The sequence below is a fragment of the Salmo trutta genome, chromosome 13 (genome assembly GCF_901001165.1).
Source record: "Salmo trutta chromosome 13, fSalTru1.1, whole genome shotgun sequence".
NCBI classification, from domain to species: Eukaryota; Metazoa; Chordata; class Actinopteri; order Salmoniformes; family Salmonidae; genus Salmo; species Salmo trutta.
Genome location: NC_042969.1, coordinates 85,948,675 through 85,974,857, shown reverse-complemented (window position 1 = coordinate 85,974,857; position 26,183 = coordinate 85,948,675). Strand labels below are relative to the sequence as shown.

General features: G+C 45.6%; 1 protein-coding gene across 1 annotated transcript in view; it reads right to left on the bottom strand.

Annotated features, from left to right (window-relative positions):
* The window catches only part of LOC115206667 (homeobox protein cut-like 1), a gene marked incomplete in the record, with an annotated part of 109,749 nt that overhangs the window by 63,388 nt on the left and 20,178 nt on the right, over positions 1-26,183 (bottom strand). Inside the window, 1 exon segment of the mRNA XM_029773853.1 lies at positions 9,485-9,595. Coding sequence (XP_029629713.1) covers positions 9,485-9,595 — 111 coding nt within the window.

Below are 26,183 nucleotides of genomic sequence, written 5' to 3'. Positions count from 1 at the left end.
GAGAAGGTACTGCTCTGTTTCAGCTGTTATGGTCAGTCTACCTGTATGGAGTCTCTCTGTTTCAGCTGTTATGGTCAGTCTAGCTGTATGGAGAACGTACTGCTCTGTTTCAGCTGTTATGGTCAGTCTAGCTGTATGGAGTCTCTCTGTTTCAGCTGTTATGGTCAGTCTAGCTGTATGGAGAAGGTACTGCTCTGTTTCAGCTGTTATGGTCAGTCTAGCTGTATGGAGAAGATACTGCTCTGTTTCAGCTGTTATGGTCAGTCTAGCTGTATGGAGAAGGTACTGCTCTGTTTCAGCTGTTATGGTCAGTCTAGCTGTATGGAGAAGGTACTGCTCCGTTTCAGCTGTTATGGTCAGTCTAGCTGTATGGAGAAGGTACTGCTCCGTTTCAGCTGTTATGGTCAGTCTAGCTGTATGGAGAAGGCACTGCTCCGTTTCAGCTGTTATGGTCAGTCTAGCTGTATGGAGAAGGTACTGCTCCGTTTCAGCTGTTATGGTCAGTCTAGCTGTATGGAGAAGGGACTGCTCTGTTTCAGCTGTTATGGTCAGTCTAGCTGTATGGAGAAGGTACCGCTCTGATCCAGCTGTTATGGTCAGTCTAGCTGTATGGAGAAGATGCTGTTCTGTTTCAGCTGTTATGGTCAGTCTAGCTGTATGGAGAAGGTACTGCTCCGTTTCAGCTGTTATGGTCAGTCTAGCTGTATGGAGAAGGTACTGCTCCGGTTCAGCTGTTATGGTCAGTCTAGCTGTATGGAGAAGGTACTGCTCTGTTTCAGCTGTTATGGTCAGTCTAGCTGTAAGGAGAAGATGGTACTGCTCTGTTTCAGCTGTTATGGTCAGTCTAGCTGTATGGAGGAGAAGGTACTGCTCTGTTTCAGCTGTTATGGTCAGTCTAGCTGTATGGAGAAGGTACTGCTCTGTTTCAGCTGTTATGGTCAGTCTAGCTGTATGGAGAAGGTACTGCTCCGTTTCAGCTGTTATGGTCAGTCTAGCTGTATGGAGAAGGTACTGCTCTGTTTCAGCTGTTATGGTCAGTCTAGCTGTATGGAGAAGATGCTGTTCTGTTTCAGCTGTTATGGTCAGTCTAGCTGTATGGAGAAGATACTGCTCTGTTTCAGCTGTTATGGTCAGTCTAGCTGTATGGAGAAGGTACTGCTCCGATTCAGCTGTTATGGTCAGTCTAGCTGTATGGAGAAGGGACTGCTCTGTTTCAGCTGTTATGGTCAGTCTAGCTGTATGGAGAAGGTACCGCTCTGATCCAGCTGTTATGGTCAGTCTAGCTGTATGGAGAAGGTACTGCTCTGTTTCAGCTGTTATGGTCAGTCTAGCTGTATGGAGAAGATGCTGTTCTGTTTCAGCTGTTATGGTCAGTCTAGCTGTATGGAGAAGATGCTGTTCTGTTTCAGCTGTTATGGTCAGTCTAGATGTATGGAGAAGGTACTGCTCCGTTTCAGCTGTTATGGTCAGTCTAGCTGTATGGAGAAGGTACTGCTCCGGTTCAGCTGTTATGGTCAGTCTAGCTGTATGGAGAAGGTACTGCTCTGTTTCAGCTGTTATGGTCAGTCTAGCTGTATGGAGAAGGTACTGCTCTGTTTCAGCTGTTATGGTCAGTCTAGCTGTATGGAGAAGATGCTGTTCTGTTTCAGCTGTTATGGTCAGTCTAGCTGTATGGAGAAGATGCTGTTCTGTTTCAGCTGTTATGGTCAGTCTAGATGTATGGAGAAGGTACTGCTCCGTTTCAGCTGTTATGGTCAGTCTAGCTGTATGGAGAAGGTACTGCTCCGGTTCAGCTGTTATGGTCAGTCTAGCTGTATGGAGAAGGTACTGCTCTGTTTCAGCTGTTATGGTCAGTCTAGCTGTATGGAGAAGGTACTGCTCTGTTTCAGCTGTTATGACCAGTCTAGCTGTATGGAGGAGAAGGGACTGCTCTGTTTCAGCTGTTATGGTCAGTCTAGCTGTATGGAGAAGGTACTGCTCTGTTTCAGCTGTTATGGTCAGTCTAGCTGTATGGAGAAGATGGTACTGCTCTGTTTCATCTGTTATGGTCAGTCTAGCTGTATGGAGAAGGTACTGCTCTGTTTCAGCTGTTATGGTCAGTCTAGCTGTATGGAGAAGGTACTGCTCTGTTTCAGCTGTTATGGTCAGTCTAGCTGTATGGAGAAGGTACTGCTCTGTTTCAGCTGTTATGGTCAGTCTAGCGGTATGGAGAAGATGGTACTGCTCTGTTTCAGCTGTTATGGTCAGTCTAGCTGTATGGAGAAGATGGTACTGCTCTGTTTCAGCTGTTATGGTCAGTCTAGCTGTATGGAGGAGATGGTACTGCTCTGTTTCAGCTGTTATGGTCAGTCTAGCTGTATGGAGAAGGTACTGCTCTGTTTCAGCTGTTATGGTCAGTCTAGCTGTATGGAGGAGAAGATGGTACTGCTCTGTTTCAGCTGTTATGGTCAGTCTAGCTGTATGGAGAAGGTACTGCTCTGTTTCAGCTGTTATGGTCAGGCTAGCTGTATGGAGAAGGTACTGCTCTGTTTCAGCTGTTATGGTCAGTCTAGCTGTATGGAGAAGGTACTGCTCTGTTTCAGCTGTTATGGTCAGTCTAGCTGTATGGAGGAGAAGGTACTGCTCTGTTTCAGCTGTTATGGTCAGTCTAGCTGTATGGCGAAGGTACTGCTCTGTTTCAGCTGTTATGGTCAGTCTAGCTGTATGGAGGAGATGGTACTGCTCTGTTTCAGCTGTTATGGTCAGTCTAGCTGTATGGAGAAGGTACTGCTCTGTTTCAGCTGTTATGGTCAGTCTAGCTGTATGGAGGAGAAGATGGTACTGCTCTGTTTCAGCTGTTATGGTCAGTCTAGCTGTATGGAGAAGGTCCTGCTCTGTTTCAGCTGTTATGGTCAGTCTAGCTGTATGGAGAAGGTACTGCTCTGTTTCAGCTGTTATGGTCAGTCTAGCTGTATGGAGAAGGTACTGCTCTGTTTCAGCTGTTATGGTCAGTCTAGCTGTATGGAGGAGAAGGTACTGCTCTGTTTCAGCTGTTATGGTCAGTCTAGCTGTATGGCGAAGGTACTGCTCTGTTTCAGCTGTTATGGTCAGTCTAGCTGTATGGAGGAGAAGGTACTGCTCTGTTTCAGCTGTTATGGTCAGTCTAGCTGTATGGCGAAGGTACTGCTCTGTTTCAGCTGTTATGGTCAGTCTAGCTGTATGGAGAAGGTACTGCTCTGTTTCAGCTGTTATGGTCAGTCTAGCTGTATGGAGGAGAAGATGGTACTGCTCTGTTTCAGCTGTTATGGTCAGTCTAGCTGTATGGAGAAGGTACTGCTCTGTTTCAGCTGTTATGGTCAGTCTAGCTGTATGGAGAAGGTACTGCTCTGTTTCAGCTGTTATGGTGAGTCTAGATGTATGGAGAAGATGGTACTGCTCTGTTTCAGCTGTTATGGTCAGTCTAGCTGTATGGAGAAGGTACTGCTCTGTTTCAGCTGTTATGGTCAGTCTAGCTGTATGGAGAAGGTACTGCTCTGTTTCAGCTGTTATGGTCAGTCTAGCTGTATGGAGAAGATGGTACTGCTCTGTTTCAGCTGTCATGGTCAGTCTAGCTGTATGGAGAAGGTACTGCTCTGTTTCAGCTGTTATGGTCAGTCTAGCTGTATGGAGAAGGTACTGCTCTGTTTCAGCTGTTATGGTCAGTCTAGCTGTATGGAGAAGATGGTACTGCTCTGTTTCAGCTGTTATGGTCAGTCTAGCTGTATGGAGAAGATGGTACTGCTCTGTTTCAGCTGTTATGGTCAGTCTAGCTGTAAGGAGAAGATGGTACTGCTCTGTTTCAGCTGTTATGGTCAGTCTAGCTGTATGGAGGAGAAGGTACTGCTCTGTTTCAGCTGTTATGGTCAGTCTAGCTGTATGGAGAAGGTACTGCTCTGTTTCAGCTGTTATGGTCAGTCTAGCTGTATGGAGAAGGTACTGCTCCGTTTCAGCTGTTATGGTCAGTCTAGCTGTATGGAGAAGGTACTGCTCTGTTTCAGCTGTTATGGTCAGTCTAGCTGTATGGAGAAGATGCTGTTCTGTTTCAGCTGTTATGGTCAGTCTAGCTGTATGGAGAAGATACTGCTCTGTTTCAGCTGTTATGGTCAGTCTAGCTGTATGGAGAAGGTACTGCTCCGATTCAGCTGTTATGGTCAGTCTAGCTGTATGGAGAAGGGACTGCTCTGTTTCAGCTGTTATGGTCAGTCTAGCTGTATGGAGAAGGTACCGCTCTGATCCAGCTGTTATGGTCAGTCTAGCTGTATGGAGAAGGTACTGCTCTGTTTCAGCTGTTATGGTCAGTCTAGCTGTATGGAGAAGATGCTGTTCTGTTTCAGCTGTTATGGTCAGTCTAGCTGTATGGAGAAGATGCTGTTCTGTTTCAGCTGTTATGGTCAGTCTAGATGTATGGAGAAGGTACTGCTCCGTTTCAGCTGTTATGGTCAGTCTAGCTGTATGGAGAAGGTACTGCTCCGGTTCAGCTGTTATGGTCAGTCTAGCTGTATGGAGAAGGTACTGCTCTGTTTCAGCTGTTATGGTCAGTCTAGCTGTATGGAGAAGGTACTGCTCTGTTTCAGCTGTTATGGTCAGTCTAGCTGTATGGAGAAGATGCTGTTCTGTTTCAGCTGTTATGGTCAGTCTAGCTGTATGGAGAAGATGCTGTTCTGTTTCAGCTGTTATGGTCAGTCTAGATGTATGGAGAAGGTACTGCTCCGTTTCAGCTGTTATGGTCAGTCTAGCTGTATGGAGAAGGTACTGCTCCGGTTCAGCTGTTATGGTCAGTCTAGCTGTATGGAGAAGGTACTGCTCTGTTTCAGCTGTTATGGTCAGTCTAGCTGTATGGAGAAGGTACTGCTCTGTTTCAGCTGTTATGACCAGTCTAGCTGTATGGAGGAGAAGGGACTGCTCTGTTTCAGCTGTTATGGTCAGTCTAGCTGTATGGAGAAGGTACTGCTCTGTTTCAGCTGTTATGGTCAGTCTAGCTGTATGGAGAAGATGGTACTGCTCTGTTTCATCTGTTATGGTCAGTCTAGCTGTATGGAGAAGGTACTGCTCTGTTTCAGCTGTTATGGTCAGTCTAGCTGTATGGAGAAGGTACTGCTCTGTTTCAGCTGTTATGGTCAGTCTAGCTGTATGGAGAAGGTACTGCTCTGTTTCAGCTGTTATGGTCAGTCTAGCGGTATGGAGAAGATGGTACTGCTCTGTTTCAGCTGTTATGGTCAGTCTAGCTGTATGGAGAAGATGGTACTGCTCTGTTTCAGCTGTTATGGTCAGTCTAGCTGTATGGAGGAGATGGTACTGCTCTGTTTCAGCTGTTATGGTCAGTCTAGCTGTATGGAGAAGGTACTGCTCTGTTTCAGCTGTTATGGTCAGTCTAGCTGTATGGAGGAGAAGATGGTACTGCTCTGTTTCAGCTGTTATGGTCAGTCTAGCTGTATGGAGAAGGTACTGCTCTGTTTCAGCTGTTATGGTCAGTCTAGCTGTATGGAGAAGGTACTGCTCTGTTTCAGCTGTTATGGTCAGTCTAGCTGTATGGAGAAGGTACTGCTCTGTTTCAGCTGTTATGGTCAGTCTAGCTGTATGGAGGAGAAGGTACTGCTCTGTTTCAGCTGTTATGGTCAGTCTAGCTGTATGGCGAAGGTACTGCTCTGTTTCAGCTGTTATGGTCAGTCTAGCTGTATGGAGGAGATGGTACTGCTCTGTTTCAGCTGTTATGGTCAGTCTAGCTGTATGGAGAAGGTACTGCTCTGTTTCAGCTGTTATGGTCAGTCTAGCTGTATGGAGGAGAAGATGGTACTGCTCTGTTTCAGCTGTTATGGTCAGTCTAGCTGTATGGAGAAGGTCCTGCTCTGTTTCAGCTGTTATGGTCAGTCTAGCTGTATGGAGAAGGTCCTGCTCTGTTTCAGCTGTTATGGTCAGTCTAGCTGTATGGAGAAGGTACTGCTCTGTTTCAGCTGTTATGGTCAGTCTAGCTGTATGGAGAAGGTACTGCTCTGTTTCAGCTGTTATGGTCAGTCTAGCTGTATGGAGGAGAAGGTACTGCTCTGTTTCAGCTGTTATGGTCAGTCTAGCTGTATGGCGAAGGTACTGCTCTGTTTCAGCTGTTATGGTCAGTCTAGCTGTATGGAGGAGAAGGTACTGCTCTGTTTCAGCTGTTATGGTCAGTCTAGCTGTATGGCGAAGGTACTGCTCTGTTTCAGCTGTTATGGTCAGTCTAGCTGTATGGAGAAGGTACTGCTCTGTTTCAGCTGTTATGGTCAGTCCAGCTGTATGGAGGAGAAGATGGTACTGCTCTGTTTCAGCTGTTATGGTCAGTCTAGCTGTATGGAGAAGGTACTGCTCTGTTTCAGCTGTTATGGTCAGTCTAGCTGTATGGAGAAGGTACTGCTCTGTTTCAGCTGTTATGGTGAGTCTAGATGTATGGAGAAGATGGTACTGCTCTGTTTCAGCTGTTATGGTCAGTCTAGCTGTATGGAGAAGGTACTGCTCTGTTTCAGCTGTTATGGTCAGTCTAGCTGTATGGAGAAGGTACTGCTCTGTTTCAGCTGTTATGGTCAGTCTAGCTGTATGGAGAAGATGGTACTGCTCTGTTTCAGCTGTCATGGTCAGTCTAGCTGTATGGAGAAGGTACTGCTCTGTTTCAGCTGTTATGGTCAGTCTAGCTGTATGGAGAAGGTACTGCTCTGTTTCAGCTGTTATGGTCAGTCTAGCTGTATGGAGAAGATGGTACTGCTCTGTTTCAGCTGTTATGGTCAGTCTAGCTGTATGGAGAAGATGGTACTGCTCTGTTTCAGCTGTTATGGTCAGTCTAGCTGTATGGAGGAGAAGGTACTGCTCTGTTTCAGCTGTTATGGTCAGTCTAGCTGTATGGAGGAGAAGGTACTGCTCTGTTTCAGCTGTTATGGTCAGTCTAGCTGTATGGAGAAGGTCCTGCTCTGTTTCAGCTGTTATGGTCAGTCTAGCTGTATGGAGAAGGTACTGCTCTGTTTCAGCTGTTATGGTCAGTCTAGCTGTATGGAGGAGAAGGTACTGCTCTGTTTCAGCTGTTATGGCCAGTCTAGCTGTATGGAGGAGAAGGTACTGCTCTGTTTTAGCTGTTATGGTCAGTCTAGCTGTATGGAGGAGAAGGTACTGCTCTGTTTCAGCTGTTATGGTCAGTCTAGCTGTATGGAGAATGTACTGCTCTGTTTCAGCTGTTATGGTCAGTCTAGCTGTATGGAGAAGGTACTGCTCTGTTTCAGCTGTTATGGTCAGTCTAGCTGTATGGAGGAGAAGGTACTGCTCTGTTTCAGCTGTTATGGTCAGTCTAGCTGTATGGCGAAGGTACTGCTCTGTTTCAGCTGTTATGGTCAGTCTAGCTGTATGGAGGAGATGGTACTGCTCTGTTTCAGCTGTTATGGTCAGTCTAGCTGTATGGAGGAGAAGGTACTGCTCTGTTTCAGCTGTTATGGTCAGTCTAGCTGTATGGAGGAGAAGATGGTACTGCTCTGTTTCAGCTGTTATGGTCAGTCTAGCTGTATGGAGAAGGTCCTGCTCTGTTTCAGCTGTTATGGTCAGTCTAGCTGTATGGAGAAGGTACTGCTCTGTTTCAGCTGTTATGGTCAGTCTAGCTGTATGGAGAAGGTACTGCTCTGTTTCAGCTGTTATGGTCAGTCTAGCTGTATGGAGGAGAAGGTACTGCTCTGTTTCAGCTGTTATGGTCAGTCTAGCTGTATGGCGAAGGTACTGCTCTGTTTCAGCTGTTATGGTCAGTCTAGCTGTATGGAGAAGGTACTGCTCTGTTTCAGCTGTTATGGTCAGTCAAGCTGTATGGAGAAGATGGTACTGCTCTGTTTCAGCTGTTATGGTCAGTCTAGCTGTATGGAGAAGGTACTGCTCTGTTTCAGCTGTTATGGTCAGTCTAGCTGTATGGAGGAGAAGATGGTACTGCTCTGTTTCAGCTGTTATGGTCAGTCTAGCTGTATGGAGAAGGTACTGCTCTGTTTCAGCTGTTATGGTCAGTCTAGCTGTATGGAGAAGGTACTGCTCTGTTTCAGCTGTTATGGTGAGTCTAGATGTATGGAGAAGATGGTACTGCTCTGTTTCAGCTGTTATGGTCAGTCTAGCTGTATGGAGAAGGTACTGCTCTGTTTCAGCTGTTATGGTCAGTCTAGCTGTATGGAGAAGGTACTGCTCTGTTTCAGCTGTTATGGTCAGTCTAGCTGTATGGAGAAGATGGTACTGCTCTGTTTCAGCTGTCATGGTCAGTCTAGCTGTATGGAGAAGGTACTGCTCTGTTTCAGCTGTTATGGTCAGTCTAGCTGTATGGAGAAGGTACTGCTCTGTTTCAGCTGTTATGGTCAGTCTAGCTGTATGGAGAAGATGGTACTGCTCTGTTTCAGCTGTTATGGTCAGTCTAGCTGTATGGAGGAGAAGGTACTGCTCTGTTTCAGCTGTTATGGTCAGTCTAGCTGTATGGAGGAGAAGGTACTGCTCTGTTTCAGCTGTTATGGTCAGTCTAGCTGTATGGAGAAGGTCCTGCTCTGTTTCAGCTGTTATGGTCAGTCTAGCTGTATGGAGAAGGTCCTGCTCTGTTTCAGCTGTTATGGTCAGTCTAGCTGTATGGAGAAGGTACTGCTCTGTTTCAGCTGTTATGGTCAGTCTAGCTGTATGGAGGAGAAGGTACTGCTCTGTTTCAGCTGTTATGGTCAGTCTAGCTGTATGGAGGAGAAGGTACTGCTCTGTTTTAGCTGTTATGGTCAGTCTAGCTGTATGGAGGAGAAGGTACTGCTCTGTTTCAGCTGTTATGGTCAGTCTAGCTGTATGGAGAATGTACTGCTCTGTTTCAGCTGTTATGGTCAGTCTAGCTGTATGGAGAAGGTACTGCTCTGTTTCAGCTGTTATGGTCAGTCTAGCTGTATGGAGGAGAAGGTACTGCTCTGTTTCAGCTGTTATGGTCAGTCTAGCTGTATGGAGAAGGTACTGCTCTGTTTCAGCTGTTATGGTCAGTCTAGCTGTATGGAGAAGGTACTGCTCTGTTTCAGCTGTTATGGTCAGTCTAGCTGTATGGAGAAGGTCCTGCTCTGTTTCAGCTGTTATGGTCAGTCTAGCTGTATGGAGAAGGTACTGCTCTGTTTCAGCTATTATGGTCAGTCTAGCTGTATGGAGGAGAAGGTACTGCTCTGTTTCAGCTGTTATGGTCAGTCTAGCTGTATGGAGGAGAAGGTACTGCTCTGTTTTAGCTGTTATGGTCAGTCTAGCTGTACGTTCTATATCCATAAGTGTCCAGATATTCGTGACAAATGTTTAAATCCTTCGAAACTAATGTGATTTATGGATTCAAATCAAGTATTTAAAATGTATGTGTGAGTGTGTGTGTTTGTGTGTGTGAGTGTGTGTGTGAGTGTGTGTGTGTGAGTCTCTGTGTGTGAGTGAGTGTTTGTGTGTGAGTGAGTGAGTGAGTGAGTGAGTGAGTGTGTGTGTTTGTCACCTCTGGCGTGTTCTTCTTGAAGTCGCGGCTCTGGTCGATGAGTTTCTTCCTGGACTGTTCGCTCTCATCCTGTCTGTTGGCTAGCTGTGTGGCGGTGGCGTCTAGTTCTCTCTGAAACACACACACACATTTTGTGAGAGATGCTGTAGGGCTCACGAGTGACGCAGCGGTCTGCATCTCAGTGCTTAATGCGTCACTACAGAAACCCTGGTTCGAATCCAGACTGTATCACAACCGGCCGTGATTGGGAGTACCATAGGGTGGCGGACAATTGGCCCAGCATCATCCTGGTTTAGCCGGGGTAGGCCGTCATTGTAAATAGGAACTTGTTCTTAACTGACTTGCCTAGTTAAATTATATCTATATATATTTTATTTTTTTTAAATTCTCCCCCCTCCCCTCCTCACCACTCTCCCTCTTCTCCTCCCCCTCTCCCTCTTCTCCTCCCCCTCTCCCTCTTCTCCTCCCCCTCTCCCTCAACCACTTCTCCTCCCCCTCTCCCTCAACCACTTCTCCTCCCCCTCTCCCTCAACCACTTCTCCTCCCCCTCTCCCTCAACCACTTCTCCTCACCCCTCTCCCTCTTCTCCTCACCCCTCTCCCTCTTCTCCTCACCCCTCTCCCTCTTCTCCTCACCCCTCTCCCTCTTCTCCTCACCCCTCTCCCTCTCCTCCTCACCCCTCTCCCTCTTCTCCTCACCCCTCTCCCTCTCCTCCTCACCCCTCTCCCTCTCCTCCCCACCCCTCTCCCTCTCCTCCCCACCCCTCTCCTCCTCCTCCCCCCTCTCCCTAAACCACTTCTCCTCCCCCCTCCCTCAACCACTTCTCCTCCCCTCTCCCTCTTCTCCTCACCCCTCTCCCTCTTCTCCTCACCCCTCTCCCTCTCCCTCTCACCCTCTCACCCCTCTCCCTCTCCTCCTCACCCCTCTCCCTCTCCCTCTTCTCCCCATCCCCTACCCGTTCTCCACCCTCCTCCCCATCCCTCTTCTCCCCCCCGCTCACCCAGGAGAGTGATTATGCTGCTGGTCTTATGATAACACAGCACTAATAACTTAAATAAGAAGTGATTTATTTTACACACATTACCATAGGGGCCAATAGAGGCAAATCTACAGCATCCCCAGACACTAAAAAACCCACACCGTCTAGACTCAATGGGAATACCAGAATAGAGTTATCCATCAAAATAAATGACAAACCCAATTCTATCATAGATCCATCTGTTCCCAGACCAGATCCCAGTGGGTGTAAAGCCAGACTGATCCCAGACCAGATCCCAGTGGGTGTAAAGCCAGACTGATCCCAGACCAGATCCCAGTGGGTGTAAAGCCAGACTGATCCCAGTGGGTGTAAAGCCAGACTGATCCCAGTGGGTGTAAAGCCAGACTGATCCCAGAGCAGATCCCAGTGGGTGTAAAGCCAGACTGATCCCAGACCAGAACCCAGTGGGTGTAAAGCCAGACTGATCCCAGACCAGAACCCAGTGGGTGTAAAACCAGACTGATCCCAGACCAGAACCCAGTGGGTGTAAAGCCAGACTGATCCCAGTGGGTGTAAAGCCAGACTGATCCCAGACCAGAAACCAAGTGTGTGTAAAGCCAGACTGATCCCAGACCAGAAACCAAGTGGGTGTAAAGCCAGACTGATCCTAGACCAGATCCCAGTGGGTGTAAAGCCAGACTGATCCCTCTAGAGTACTCGTACATAATCTCTACCCTGACACAGATGTGGCAAAGCATTCATTCACTATTCATTCATTCACTCACTCATTCATTCATTCATTCATTCACTCACTCACTCATTCACGTGTTAAGAGCTCCACTTTCATGATTTTACAGAGTTCACGTCGGCAACGAGTTGACTGTGATCTGTATGGTAGGTAACCAGCCAATTAACCCTCAGGTAGGAGCCATGACCCCATATGTGATCTGTATGGTAGGTAACCAGCCAATTAACCCTCAGGTAGGAGCCATGACCCCATATGTGATCTGTATGGTAGGTAACCAGCCAATTAACCCTCAGGTAGGAGCCATGACCCCATATGTGATCTGTATGGTAGGTAACCAGCCAATTAACCCTCAGGTAGGAGCCATGACCCCATATGTGATCTGTATGGTAGGTAACCAGCCAATTAACCCTCAGGTAGGAGCCATGACCCCATATGTGATCTGTATGGTAGGTAACCAGCCAATTAACCCTCAGGTAGGAGCCATGACCCCATATGTGATCTGTATGGTAGGTAACCAGCCAATTAACCCTCAGGTAGGAGTCTTGATCCCATATGTGATCTGTACGGTAGGTAACCAGCCAATTAACCCTCAGGTAGGAGCCATGACCCCATATGTGATCTGTATGGTAGGTAACCAGCCAATTAACCCTCAGGTAGGAGTCTTGATCCCATATGTGATCTGTACGGTAGGTAACCAGCCAATTAACCCTCAGGAAGAAGAAGTAGGGATTTGTCGAGGTTCATTTGGGTCGGACACAAACACTGCTGGAACAGATTACCAATGTTACCCAGAGAGACGGCAGTCACACCACAGCCAAACACTACCAGACATAGACTATACGGCAGGGACAGATGTAGACTACACTAGAGAGGGTGGAGGGACAGATATAGACTACACTAGAGAGGGTGGAGGGACAGATATAGACTACACTAGAGAGGGAGGGGGGACAGATATAGACTACACTAGAGAGGGAGGGGGGACAGATATAGACTACACTAGAGAGGGAGGGGGGACAGATATAGACTACACTAGAGAGGGAGGGACAGATATAGACTACACTAGAGAGGGAGGGACAGATATAGACTACACTAGAGAGGGAGGGACAGATATAGACTACACTAGAGAGGGAGGGACAGATATAGACTACACTAGAGAGGGAGGGACAGATATAGACTACACTAGAGAGGGTGGAGGGACAGATATAGACTACACTAGAGAGGGAGGGACAGATATAGACTACACTAGAGAGGGTGGAGGGACAGATATAGACTACACTAGAGAGGGAGGGACAGATATAGACTACACTAGAGAGGGAGGGGGGACAGATATAGACTACACTAGAGAGGGAGGGACAGATATAGACTACACTAGAGAGGGAGGGACAGATATAGACTACACTAGAGAGGGTGGAGGGACAGATATAGACTACACTAGAGAGGGAGGGACAGATATAGACTACACTAGAGAGGGAAGAGGGACAGATAGGACTCTGCTAAACCACAGAATATACAGATCATATAAAATGGCTGGATTCTTTTCCCAACGTCTCAATGCTACGCAAAAAGTACCAGTTCTACCAGGAATTTCCTTCTGGGTCAGCACTTCCTGGGCCAGCACTTCCTGGGTCAGCACTTCCTGGGTCAGCACTTCCTAGTTTCAGCCTGTAGGCTCCTGCTTCAACTCCTACTCAAGTTGCAAACACACTGTGTTCACATGAATTAGGCATAATCACACAGGCCTGTATTAATATGGAGCGGAGGGAGGGTATTCAACTCACGGTGCAGCCCAAGCACACCGGAGGGGGGCTATTCCATGCTGTTCCACTTCCAACCTGCTCTCAGTGCATCAGACTAAACCACGGCTGATATGGGGGGGGGGTGAGGACGACGACGTGCTCCCTGCCATGACAAGGCCCAAGCATAATACATTCCACATCAAGATAATGTATTCACAACACTGAATTACAAAACACAGGGCTAGTGCAGAATAATATTACAATACAGAATGGTGAGAGAACGGAGGGTCTTTTAGAAGGGTGGTTGAAGGGCAACAAAATGACTGAGGCAGTAACCATCACCCTAAGCAAGAGGAATATAAACTCAGGCTACGGTGTGTTGTCGTGGAAGGTTATATGCAAGGGATGTAACGATTCACCTATAGGCATCGGTCTCCTGTTCAAATGTGAGTACATTGGGTCCGCAGGAGCACAAACCGATCCAAATTAAACATGCATAGGTAAGAAAACCCATTCAAAAGTTTATTTTAAAATCACCGTTCACTAACGTTTATAGCCCCGCTATTGTTATTTACATTTTTACATTTTACATTTTTAGTCATTTAGCAGACGCTCTTATCCAGAGCGACTTACAGTAGTGAATGCATACATTTCATACATTTTTTTTTTCCTGAGCTGGCCCCCCGTGGGAATCGAACCCACAACCCTGGCATTGCAAACACCATGCTCTACCAACTGAGCTAAAGGGAAGGCTGCTCTATAATTATTTGTTATTCTTATCTCTTACATTTTTAGGGATTTTCTTAAAACTGCATTGTTGGTTAAGGGCTTGTAAGGAAGCATTTCACAGAAAGGTCTACACCTGTTGTATTCGGCGCATGTGACAAATAAAATTAGATTTTTTACTCATATAATTTTTTATATAATACCTCTAATCTGTTGACTGAATGGATGCGTCCTCTCCTTCAGCCTATCAAACGTTTCTGCGTGTAACTGTGAGAACAGCATCTGCTGGCACCGACGAGGGGTCGGCCTACCCCTATCCCTGTTCTGATACTGCTAGGTTGCGTCTGCAGGCACCTTCACCATTCAGATGTTTGTTAAATGGCTTTAGCAATATTAAAATAGACAAATGTAATTTGCTGGGTCATTGTTACCAAATGCGCTGTAGAAAATTGTGTTTTACCAGCAGAGCTGTGTAGGCTTCCTGAGTGGAGATAACTCACGTCTAACTGTTGATTGGGGCTATTCGATTGCCCGGTTCTTTGTACTAAATCTTTTTGGTAGTTCTGCTTTAAAACAGGGTAAATCTATTTAATCCATTTAGAAATAAGGCTGTAACAACAAAAACGTGAAATAAGTCAAGTGGTTGTGAATACTTTGAAGGCACTGTCTTCTCTCCCTCTTTCTCTTCACAGATGGCGTTTCCTCTCAGATGCCTGTATGCTGTGGGTAAGACCGTAGTGGAAGTGTCAGAGGGTTAATCTACAATCTGCTACCCTCAACATTCCCCTCCCTTCCGTCTCCCCCCGTTCTGTTCCACTTCCAACCCGCTCTAAATGCTTCAGACTAAACCACGACTGATATGGGGGGGGGGGTTTAGCAAGTCGGAAGCAACACGCTCCCTGCCATGACACGGTACACGATCACAGACTAGGTTACACCCCCACAGAACAGGAGATAAGAAACTGGTAGTAACCACAGAGAACTGAGTGTGGGATGACTTGTCATACCCTCATGGAGACAGGGGATGAGCCACAGCGGCCTACAACACCAGCCTGCACACTAAGCTAGGAGGTTAACCATCTCCGTATGTTTACATGGAAGCAAACTTTTATATATCATTCAAGGAGCTGTATGTGAAAACCAACGACCTTTCAACTTCACACATACATCATCACATATACCGACGGTGATTGGCCTCTGCCACGGGTGGTAAACCTCTGCGGTTATTGTTGTGGAAAAGGGCTTGTCAGAGAGAGAGAGAGAGAGAGAGAGAGAGAGAGAGAGTGAGTGCTGGCTGGCCTGTCTAGGGTCGTGTCTGCACTTGACACTTACCTGCCACTTCTGCGATCAGAATACGAAGATCGCATTGAAAAGACGAGTCTAGACGAACAAAAGGTCTGATTTGTTGTCTGATTGTGTTCAGATCTGCCTGACCACCATCTGTAAATATCCCATCCAACTACCTCATCCCCATACTGTTATTTTTTACATTTATTTTGCTCCTTTGCACCCCAGTATCTCTACTTGCACGCTCATCTTCTGCACATCAATCACTCCAGTGTTTAATTTCTATATTGTAATTATTTTGCCACCATGGCCTATTTATTGCCTTACCTCCGTTATCCTACCTCATTTGCACACACTGTATAGACTTTTTTCTATAGTGTTATTGACTGTATGTTTGTTTTACTCCATGTGTAACTCTGTATTGTTGTTTGTGTCGAACTGCTTTGCTTTATCTTGGCCAGGTCACAGTTGTAAATGACAACTTGTTCTCAACTAGCCTACCTGGTTAAAAAAAGGTTAAAACCGTAATAATGGAATTCTTTGCCCTTGACAATCAACCGTTCTCTGTCATGGATGCTGTTGGCTTTCGTCGACTGGTCAAGCACCTCGAGCCCCAGTACACACTACCAAGTAGGCGCTATTTTTCAGATGTTGCCCTACCGGAGTTACACAGTATTGTTGAAACGCACATCCATGAGCTACTTGCTATGGGTGTCACTGCTATTAGTGGATCGACGAGGATTTAGTACTGAGAAAAGCCGTATTACATGCTCAAGAATGTGCTGGTTGTCATACCGCTGCTGCCATTTCAATGGGATTTGAGAACATGTTTGAAACATGAACACACTCCTAGCTCCATTCTAACAACTGACTGGAGAAATAAGCTCCTCAACTGCGTATGTAGCAGTCGTGATACCGTCTGTCATGGCATTGAAACACCTGCTCAACAAAACTACCGACGCAGACCGTTGGGTTCAAACTTACAAAAGTACTCCACTAGAGGCTGTGAACAAGCGATTCGGTCACATTCCCTCTGAGCCTCTTTACTGTGTAGCCACCATACTCGATGCTAGGTACAAGATGGAAACAGACACAGTGACAGTGCCCACCGAGGAAGAGGACCCATGACAGAAGAGGCCAGACAGACAGACAGACAGAGCTGAAACTTCACTGCTTGACATGTATGATGAAATCCTGGTTGAGAACGAAACGACTGAACAACGAAACAGCACAGCAAGTATGTGAAATAAATAGGTTTTGATTATGTTTTAATGGAAATGGGAACATATGTAAATGCCAACAAAATAAAATTTTGGTCAGTGTGTGTGTTTTTCAACTATTTAACGGTACAAGAATGCTAAAAAGGCCGCTAAAATGTGTAATATCGGTTATCGGTATCAGGTTTTTTAGCAAGGAAAATATCGGATATCGGTATCTTCCAAAACTGTAATATGGGGTCATCCCTAATTCAGACAGTATAGTTAGTAGGCCTGTATCCTAGTTCTCTCTGATAACGCTGTCATAATGCCCTCCTCTAAATGATAAACAGAATCATGACATTCTAGAAGACTGTTTCAGGGAGAAACTGACACGGAGGGTGACGTTAGCCATGTTTCCATTAACTTGTCCAGTGAATTTGTGTCAACGTTTAGACCATCGGCATCGAAAATAGATGCGACAATTGCCTGTTACAGTGCGTTTCCATGTAACGATCCTGTGTTGATAAAAACAGTTGGAAGTGATGACTTCACATCTATAAAAAAATATATATATTAAAAAAAAAAGATTGTCAAAAACCTAGTGTCGAATAAAAATATAACTCTTGAAGTGTTTCAATTACCCACTTAGGCAAATTGCACATTAACTTCTCTAGGGTAGCGGGCAGTATTTTCACGGCCGGATGAAAAACGTACCCAAATTAAACGGCCTACTACTCGGGCCCAGGAACTAGAAAATGCATATTATTAGTAGATTTGGATAGAAAACACTCTGAAGTTTCTAAAACTGTTTGAATGATGTCTGTGAGTATAACAGAACACATATGGCAGGCAAAAACCTTGAGGAAAATCTAACCAGGAAGTGGGAAATCTGGTGCTTGTAGTCCTTTCAAGTCATTGCCTATCCAACACACAGTGACTTCGGGTTCATTTTGCACTTCCTAAGGCTTCCACTAGATGTCAACAGTCTTTAGAAAGTTGTTTGAGGCATCTATGGTGAACAGAGAGTGAACAAAGGAAGTTGGAAGTTGTTGACTCAGGAAAGGACATGAGTTCATTGGCGCGCATTCACGTGATGAGGCAGCTGTGTTCCAAAACGTTTTTCAAGACATTGGAATCGTCCGGTTGGAATATTATTGAAGTTTTAAGTTAAAAAGGCCCTAAAGATTGATGCTATACAACGTTTGACATGTTTCAACGAACGTAAATATAACTTTTTTTTAAACTTTTCGTCGTGAACTTTTGGGCGCGCTTCCTACATTTAGAGTAGCTTACTGAACGTGCAAACAACAAGGAGGTATTTGGACTTAAATTATGGACTTTATCGAACAAAACAACATTTATTGTGGACCTGGGATTCCTGGAAGTGCCTTCTGAGGAAGATCATCAAAGGTAAGTGAATATTTATAATGCTATTTATGATTTTAGATGACTCCAAAATGGCGGGTATCTGTATTGCCTAGTGTATGTTTCTGAGCGCCGTACTCAGATTATTGCAAAGTGTGCTTTCCCCGTGAAGCTTTTTTGAAATCTGTCACAGCGGTTGCATAAAGGAGATGGTTATCTAAAATTCTTTGAATAACAGTTTAATATTTTATCAACGTTTATGATGAGTATTTTTGTAAATTGTTGTGCTGATTCACCGGCAGTATTGGAGGCAAAATATTTTCTGAACATCACGCGCCAATGTAAAATGCTGTTTTTGGATACAAATATGAAGTTTATTGAACAAAACATACATGTATTGTCTAACATTGAGTCCTAGGAGTGTCATCTGATGAAGATCGTCAAAGGTTAGTGCTTAATTTTAGCTGAATTTCCGGTATTTGTGACCCCTCTCCTGCTTGGAAAATGGCTGTGTGGTTTTTCCTGTGTTGTACCTGTCCTAACATAATCTAACTTTATGCTTTCGCCGTAAAGCCTTTTTGAAATCGGACAATGTGGTTACATTAAGGAGAAGTATATCTTTAAAATGCGGTAAAATAGTCGTATGTTTGAGAACTTTGAATTATGACATTTTGTTGTTTTTGAATTTGGCGCTCTGATTTTTCACTGGCTGTTGAATAGTGTGTCCCGTGGGTGGGACGCTAGCATCCCACCTCCCCAAGAGAGGTTAATAAATTGGCGCCAGCCTGTATGCCCTCCCACCTATCTGTTTCATGTCTCAGGTAGCACGCGAAAGCCAGCATAGAAAGAAGGAAATTATGGGACTAACATTTGCCATATTCTAACAATTCTCGTGCACTCCCGTAGAGCTGATTATTCTCGTGCACTCCCGTAGAGCTGATCATTCTCGTGCACTCCCGTAGAGCTGATCATTCTCGTGCACTCCCGTAGAGCTGATCATTCTCGTGCACTCCCGTAGAGCTGATCATTCTCGTGCACTCCCGTAGAGCTGATCATTCTCGTGCACTCCCGTAGAGCTGATCATTCTCGTGCACTCCCGTAGAGCTGATCATTAGAGCTGATCATTCTCGTGCACTCCCGTAGAGCTGATCATTCTCGTGCACTCCCGTAGAGCTGATCATTAGAGCTGATCATTCTCGTGCACTCCCATAGAGCTGATCATTCTCGTGCACTCCCGTAGATCTGAAATAACTGCATGGTGAAACTTGCATCCAGCCAACCAGAAAATTAATGCGAAGCTATTCTGGCATTCTGAAACATTTATTTGGCAAGCAGTAGGTATTTACAATTAACTGTGGAGCGGAGCATTATAGTTAGGCTAGGTGATGACATCACGTGTCACGCAAACACCTTCCTCATTTATTAAAAAAAATTATTAAAAAAAACACTGAGAAAAGAAGAAAAACAATCCACCCGTCGAACGGATTCAAAATGTCGTCGATCTTTAGAACATGTCTCCTATATCTGCTGTTTCCATTACGCACGACGTAATTAGTTTTTTTTGTAACGCTGCTTTTGATTGAATAAACCCGGTTCAATGGAATCCTACCTACTGACAATGAGGATTCATTGAGTTTCCTATCCTGACTTCCAGAATGAACGGATTGCGGAGCACAGGAAAACTGCTTCACTGTGTTCATGTTTGAGACTAGAGAGAATTTAAAAAGGGAGTGCAATGGATTTTCAGGTAACAAGCAGTGAGTTTAATTGATGGAGACCTGTCTGAGCCATTGCTATGCTATTAGTGTGTTGCTACAGAGATATTGACCTAATGAGTCTATTAGAGGAGACTGGCTCAATAACAGGAAGTGAGTATGATGGTTTTAGAATGGAGGAAGTATAACAGAGAGTTGTGGGTCATAGAGGGTAAGGGGGGGCTGGAGAGGGGCTGGAGAGAGAGGGGCTGGAGAGAGAGGGGCTGGAGAGAGAGGGGCTGGAGAGAGGGGGGCTGGAGAGAGAGGGGCTGGAGAGGGGCAGGGGGCTGGAGAGGGGCAGGGGGCTGGAGAGAGGCCAGTCAGGGATAATTCATCCTAATAAAAAAAAAAAAAAGAGATTTTTCATTCCTGCATTTACAGAGTGAAACGGCTAGGATATTGAGATTTGAGATGGGATCAGAAGGTAGTGAGAAGTTTCAGCAACAATAAAGACCACATTAGAAACACAGAGGCTTCCTCTCTACAGAGAGAGAGAAAGAGACAGAGAGAGAGAGACAGAGAGAGAGAGACAGAGAGAGAGAGAGAGAGACAGAGAGACAGAGAGAGAGACAGAGGAGAGAGACAGGAGAGAGAGAGACAGAAGAGAGAGAAGAGAGAGAGACAGAAGAGAGAGAGGAGAGAGAGACAGAAGAGAGAGAGGAGAGAGAAAGAGAGAGACAGAGAGAGAGAGAGACAGAGAGAGAGAGAGACAGAGAGAAGAGAGAGACAGAGAGAGGAGAGACAGAGAGAGAGAGCAGAGAGAGAGAGAGGACAAGAGAGAGAGAGAGCATAGAGAGAGAAGAGACAGAGAGAGAGAGAGACGAGAGAAGGAGAGAGACAGAGAGAGAGAGAGACAGAGAGAGAGAGACAGAGGAGGAGAGACAGGAGAGAGACAGAGAGAGAGACAGAGAGAGAGAGACAGAGAGAGAGAGACAGAGAGAGAGAGACAGAGAGAGAGAGAGACAGAGAGAGAGAGAGACAGAGAGAGAGAGAGACAGAGAGAGAGAGAGACAGAGAGAGAGAGAGACAGAGAGACAGAGAGAGAGAAAGAGAGACAGAGAGAGAGAAAGAGAGACAGAGAGAGAGAAAGAGAGACAGAAAGAGAGAAAGAGACACAGAGAGAGACACAGAGAGAGACACAGAGAGAGACACAGAGAGAGACACAGAGAGAGAGAGACAGAGAGAGAGAGACAGAGACAGAGAGAGAGAGAGACAGAGAGAGAGACACAGAGACACAGAGAACCATCGCGCCTTTCATCTCTGAACTAATATATCCATCCTGCTGAAAAGCCATTCTGTGTCACTGAGAGGAGATTGGTGACGAGCGCACAGATAGGGGGAAAAACAAAAAAGTGAAACCGGGAGCAGGGAGAGCTATGGGGATTAGTCAACTGTAGATCAGCAGAACAAGCTGGGATCAAGTTGACCCTAAAGTGTAAATCTGGGTCCCCTGTAGTTCAGAGAGTTTATTAATGCTCTATCCCCAATCATAACGCTCATCACCGGGAAGGATTAGAGCATAAAACGTAAGCCGACCTCAGATGAGAGAATAACAAGCTAAACACAGGCTAAATCGTGGAGGTAGAGTCAGTCACACAACGATCAACAGACGAAGTTGGTCAAATGTACAGAAAGTAGTATATGGAGGAAGTGTTCTCATGAGAAACACAACAGACACAAATAACCTAATTCACTTATCAAAATCAGTGTGTTGATCCACCCTCCTCCTCTGTCATCTCGCTCATGACTGTCCTCCTCTCCCAGATCCCCACATCTGGATTTAATCAGCGAGGACCCTGGGAGTTGAGCTATAGCTCTATTAATAACCCTGAGAGGCTAAACTCAGGTTCGGCCTACAGTCCCCCTGGGCTGCACGGCTCTCCCTCTACCACACATAGACTTAAAGCGTCCGCATGCTTCCCAGCCAAAACAGTTTGTTAGAATTACTGCATATACAGTATTATAATGACATTTTGTGAAGTTGTTCGTTTTGGTCTTCGGTGAGTGTGTTTTTTCCTCGGCTGTTCGGGAACACCTAATCATTTGTGGAGGAAAGCCGAAGGTCAGAGCTGAAGTCTACGCCCCTTCGTCAGTGATTGGTCAACAGTAGGGATTCTTCAATAAAGTCTTTGTTGTTATTCAACGAGTGACGTTTTCATGTAGGTTTTTTCCCATTGAAAAATACTACCCCAAACATATTATTTTTTAAATTGCGCGACTCAATACCATTGTCATGCAGTAGGACACCGCTACGGTAACGGGTCGATAGCGACAATTGTTAACTTTTCAGACAAGTTTTTTGTTGTTGTGACGCATCAGAAGCGTCTACACCTTTTCAGACAGTAGAATTCTGCTCCTGTGTAGAATATTCACCATTGTTTCCCTGACAACCATAAACGTTGTTGATTTTTTTACATTTATTTTTATTTCACCTTTATTTAACCAGGTAGGCAAGTTGAGAACAAGTCCTTTATTTAACCAGGTAGGTTAGTTGAGAACAAGTCCTTTATTTAACCAGGTAGGCTAGTTGAGAACAAGTCCTTTATTTAACCAGGTAGGCTAGTTGAGAACAAGTTCTCATTTACAACTGCGACCTGACCAAGATAAAGCAAAGCAGTGCGACACAAACAACAACACAGAGTTACACATGGAGTAAAACAAACATACAGTCAATAATACAGTAGAAAAATAAGTCTATATACAATGTGAGCACATGAGGTGAGATAAGGGAGGTAAAGGCAAAAAAGGTCATGGTGGCAAAGTAAATATAATATAGCAAGTAAAACACTGGAATGGTAGATTTGACAGTAGATGAGTGTGCAAAGTAGAAATACTGGGGTGCAAAGGAGCAAAATAAATAAAATAAATAAATACAGTAGGGGAAGCGGTAGTAGTTTGGGCTAAATTATAGATGGGCTATGTACAGGTGCAGTGATCTGTGAGCTGCTCTGACAGCTGGTGCTTAAAGCTAGTGAGGGAGATAAGTGTTTCCAGTTTTAGAGATTTTTGTAGTTCGTTCCAGTCATTGGCACTTTTTGATTGATTGATTGATTGATTGATTGATTTGTTGTGTTGCTTTTCTACTGTTTTATTTATTTATTTTTTATTATTATTATTATTTTTTAATGGTAGGGTAGATAGATGTGTTCTTTCTATTGAAAGTATTGGTAAGTCAATATATTTAATAAACTTCAAAAGTACTTTTCTGAGGAGTGAGTGGTCTGCCGGCAGGCAGGCAGGCAGGCAGGCAGGCAGGCAGGCAGGCAGGCAGGCAGGCAGGCAGGCAGGTCGAGATCATTTGATTGACACTTCTGGTTGCCTAGTGACGGACGCTAGTCCCGCGTATTCCTTTACAGACAAGCTAATGTCCTTCAGTGGCGTTTCCAGAGGTTTCCCCAGAGGTTTCCCCAGAGGTTTCCCCAGAGGTTTAAAACGCCGTAGTGTACCTTTTCAGACGACAAACACGCCGTAGCCGAGGCGCTTTCAAGCTCGCCATCAGGGGTACGACGACAGATCACGTCGGTGGAAAAAAAACGTACACATCAATGACAGATTTCTTACATTAATTAAGACTATTTTTTGAGGAAGTGTACAGTGGCTACAGTGTCTCAAGATGGACAAAACAGTACTATTGCCACTTCTCATTTTTCAAGCGAAGGTCTTTTAAAGGGAGTATACTAGTTCGGCTAGGCGCCAGCCGAAATGAAGCATGCCAACGCCCTTCTAAAAGGACTTCACGTTGACAGCACGAAACCAATGACACTACCTATGCCTCTACATTGAATTGACATAATTCACACACACACACACACACACACACACACACACACACACACACACACACACACACACACACACACACACACACACACACACACACGGTGGACTGAGGCAAATCCATGTGCATAGTGATCCTGAAGGTAGTCGAGCTGACTGTCCCATAAACCCATTCACTCAACAAGACCCTGGTATAAAAAGACAACAGTGGGAGAAGCTTGCTCAGGTGTTAGAAAAACACACAAACTTGAGTGTTCATCTGCACCGTAGCAACAAGTCAGTCACCAAAGCCTGACATTCTCAGTGGTGAAGACTTGTGTTGAATGAATGAATTCACTAATTGTAAGTTGCTCTAGATAAGAGTGTCTGCTAAATTACTGAAATGTAAAAAAAAAACAATACAATTATATAGGGACAAGATGCCCTGTAAAAAGTTAACTAGCCTTAAAAAATCTCTGCATTTAAATAGTTTACTACCACAGCACTGCTGCAACAGCGGTTATATCAGGTTTTTATTAATTTATTATTTAACAAGGCAAGTCAGTTAAAAACAAATATTTATTTACCATGACGGCATACAGGGGTTAACTGCCTTGTTCAGGGACAGAACAAAATATTTTTACCTTGTCAGCTCGGGGATTCGATCCAGCAACTTTTCAGTTACTGGCCCAACGCTCTAACCACTAGGCTATCCTGCCGCCCCAGGAGTTCATTAGTTCAACACTCTACACCAGCCTGTTATTACAGGAGTTCGACACTCTACACCAGCCTGTTATTACAGGAGTTCGACACTCTACACCAGCCTGTTATTACAGGAGTTCGACACTCTACACCAGCCTGTTATTACAGGAGTTCGACACTCTACACCAGCCTGTTATTAGAGGAGTTCGACAATCTACACCAGCCTGTTATTAGAGGAGTTCGACAATCTACACCAGCCTGTTATTACAGGAGTTCGACACTCTACACCAGCCTGTTATTACAGGAGTTCGACACTCTACACCAGCCTGTTATTGCAGGAGTTCGACACTCTACACCAGCCTGTTATTGCAGGAGTTCGACACTCTACACCAGCCTGTTATTGCAGGAGTTCGACACTCTACACCAGCCTGTTATTGCAGGAGTTCGACACTCTACACCAGCCTGTTATTGCAGGAGTTCGACACTCTACACCAGCCTGTTATTGCAGGAGTTCGACACTCTACACCAGCCTGTTATTGCAGGAGTTCGACACTCTACACCAGCCTGTTATTGCAGGAGTTCGACACTCTACACCAGCCTGTTATTGCAGGAGTTCGACACTCTACACCAGCCTGTTATTGCAGGAGTTCGACACTCTACACCAGCCTGTTATTGCAGGAGTTCGACACTCTACACCAGCCTGTTATTGCAGGAGTTCGACACTCTACACCAGCCTGTTATTGCAGGAGTTCGACACTCTACACCAGCCTGTTATTGCAGGAGTTCGACACTCTACACCAGCCTGTTATTACAGGAGTTCGACACTCTACACCAGCCTGTTATTACAGGAGTTCGACACTCTACACCAGCCTGTTATTACAGGAGTTCGACACTCTACACCAGCCTGTTATTACAGGAGTTCGACACTCTACACCAGCCTGTTATTACAGGAGTTCGACACTCTACACCAGCCTGTTATTACAGGAGTTCGACACTCTACACCAGCCTGTTATTACAGGAGTTCGACACTCTACACCAGCCTGTTATTACAGGAGATTGACACTCTACACCAGCCTGTTATTACAGGAGTTCAAGACTCTACACCAGCCTGTTATTACAGGAGTTCAACACTCTACACCAGCCTGTTATTACAGGAGATTGACACTCTACACCAGCCTGTTATTACAGGAGTTCATTAGTTCAACACTCTACACCAGCCTGTTATTACAGGAGTTCATTAGTTCAACACTCTACACCAGCCTGTTATTACAGGAGTTCATTAGTTCAACACTCTACACCAGCCTGTTATTACAGGAGTTCAACACTCTACACCAGCCTGTTATTACAGTTGTTAAAGTTCAAAGCCAAGATCATTGAGACTGGGCAGATGGCAAGGCCATCATCTGTTTTCTCTAAAAGTCAGGCTAGTGAGACGGTGGTTCACGGACTATGACCCCAGTTTAAGTATAACAGCTACTGAGTTCAAAGGTCAAAGCACTGTCTGGGGGTGGGGGTGGGGGGGGGAGATCAGTAGAGCAGACGTCGTAATGGAACGACATCATAGATCACCTTGAGGACAAGCAGAGAGCAAAGCCAGTAACAGGATAAAGACCTGGCCTAGGCAGCCCTGTACTCTATTCTGCTACATCTACCTTGATAACAAGCTTCCTGCGTTCACCCACTGTGTGCTTACAGAGGTTTCAGGCAAAAAAAACTGGCTCCATGTTCCCTTTGCATGGGCAGCGTTCCAGAAGCGGTTAGTCCATGCAAAGTGGGAAGTTAATAGTGTCACGTGCAGCACATTAAATGACAGTTCACATCTCCCTCCTTAACCGGAATCTTCTAGCACAGACATATGATCCATTTGGATGTTTTAACCTAACTGCCAATGGTAAGATACACATCAGTATGCAAGCTAAGCACACACACACACACACACACACACACACACACACACACACACACACACACACACACACACACACACACACACACACACACACACACACACACACACACACACGCAGTTGAATAATAATAATTAGATTGGAGCAGGTTCTCTGTGGTCAGTCTCCATGTTATCTTTAGAGGCCTAACAGAGGCAGCCTGTAACCCTCTCCGGGGCCGGCAGCCTGTAACCCTCTCCGGGGCCGGCAGCCTGTAACCCTCTCCGGGGCCGGCAGCCTGTAACCCTCTCCGGGGCCGGCAGCCTGTAACCCTCTCCGGGGCCGGCAGCCTGTAACCCTCTCCGGGGCCGGCAGCCTGTAACCCTCTCCGGGGCCGGCAGCCTGTAACCCTCTCCGGGGCCGGCAGCCTGTAACCCTCTCCGGGGCCGGCAGCCTGTAACCCTCTCCGGGGCCGGCAGCCTGTAACCCTCTCCGGGGCCGGCAGGCTGTAACCCTCTCCAAGATGTTGGGTGCAGTATTTCAGAAATATATATATTTTTT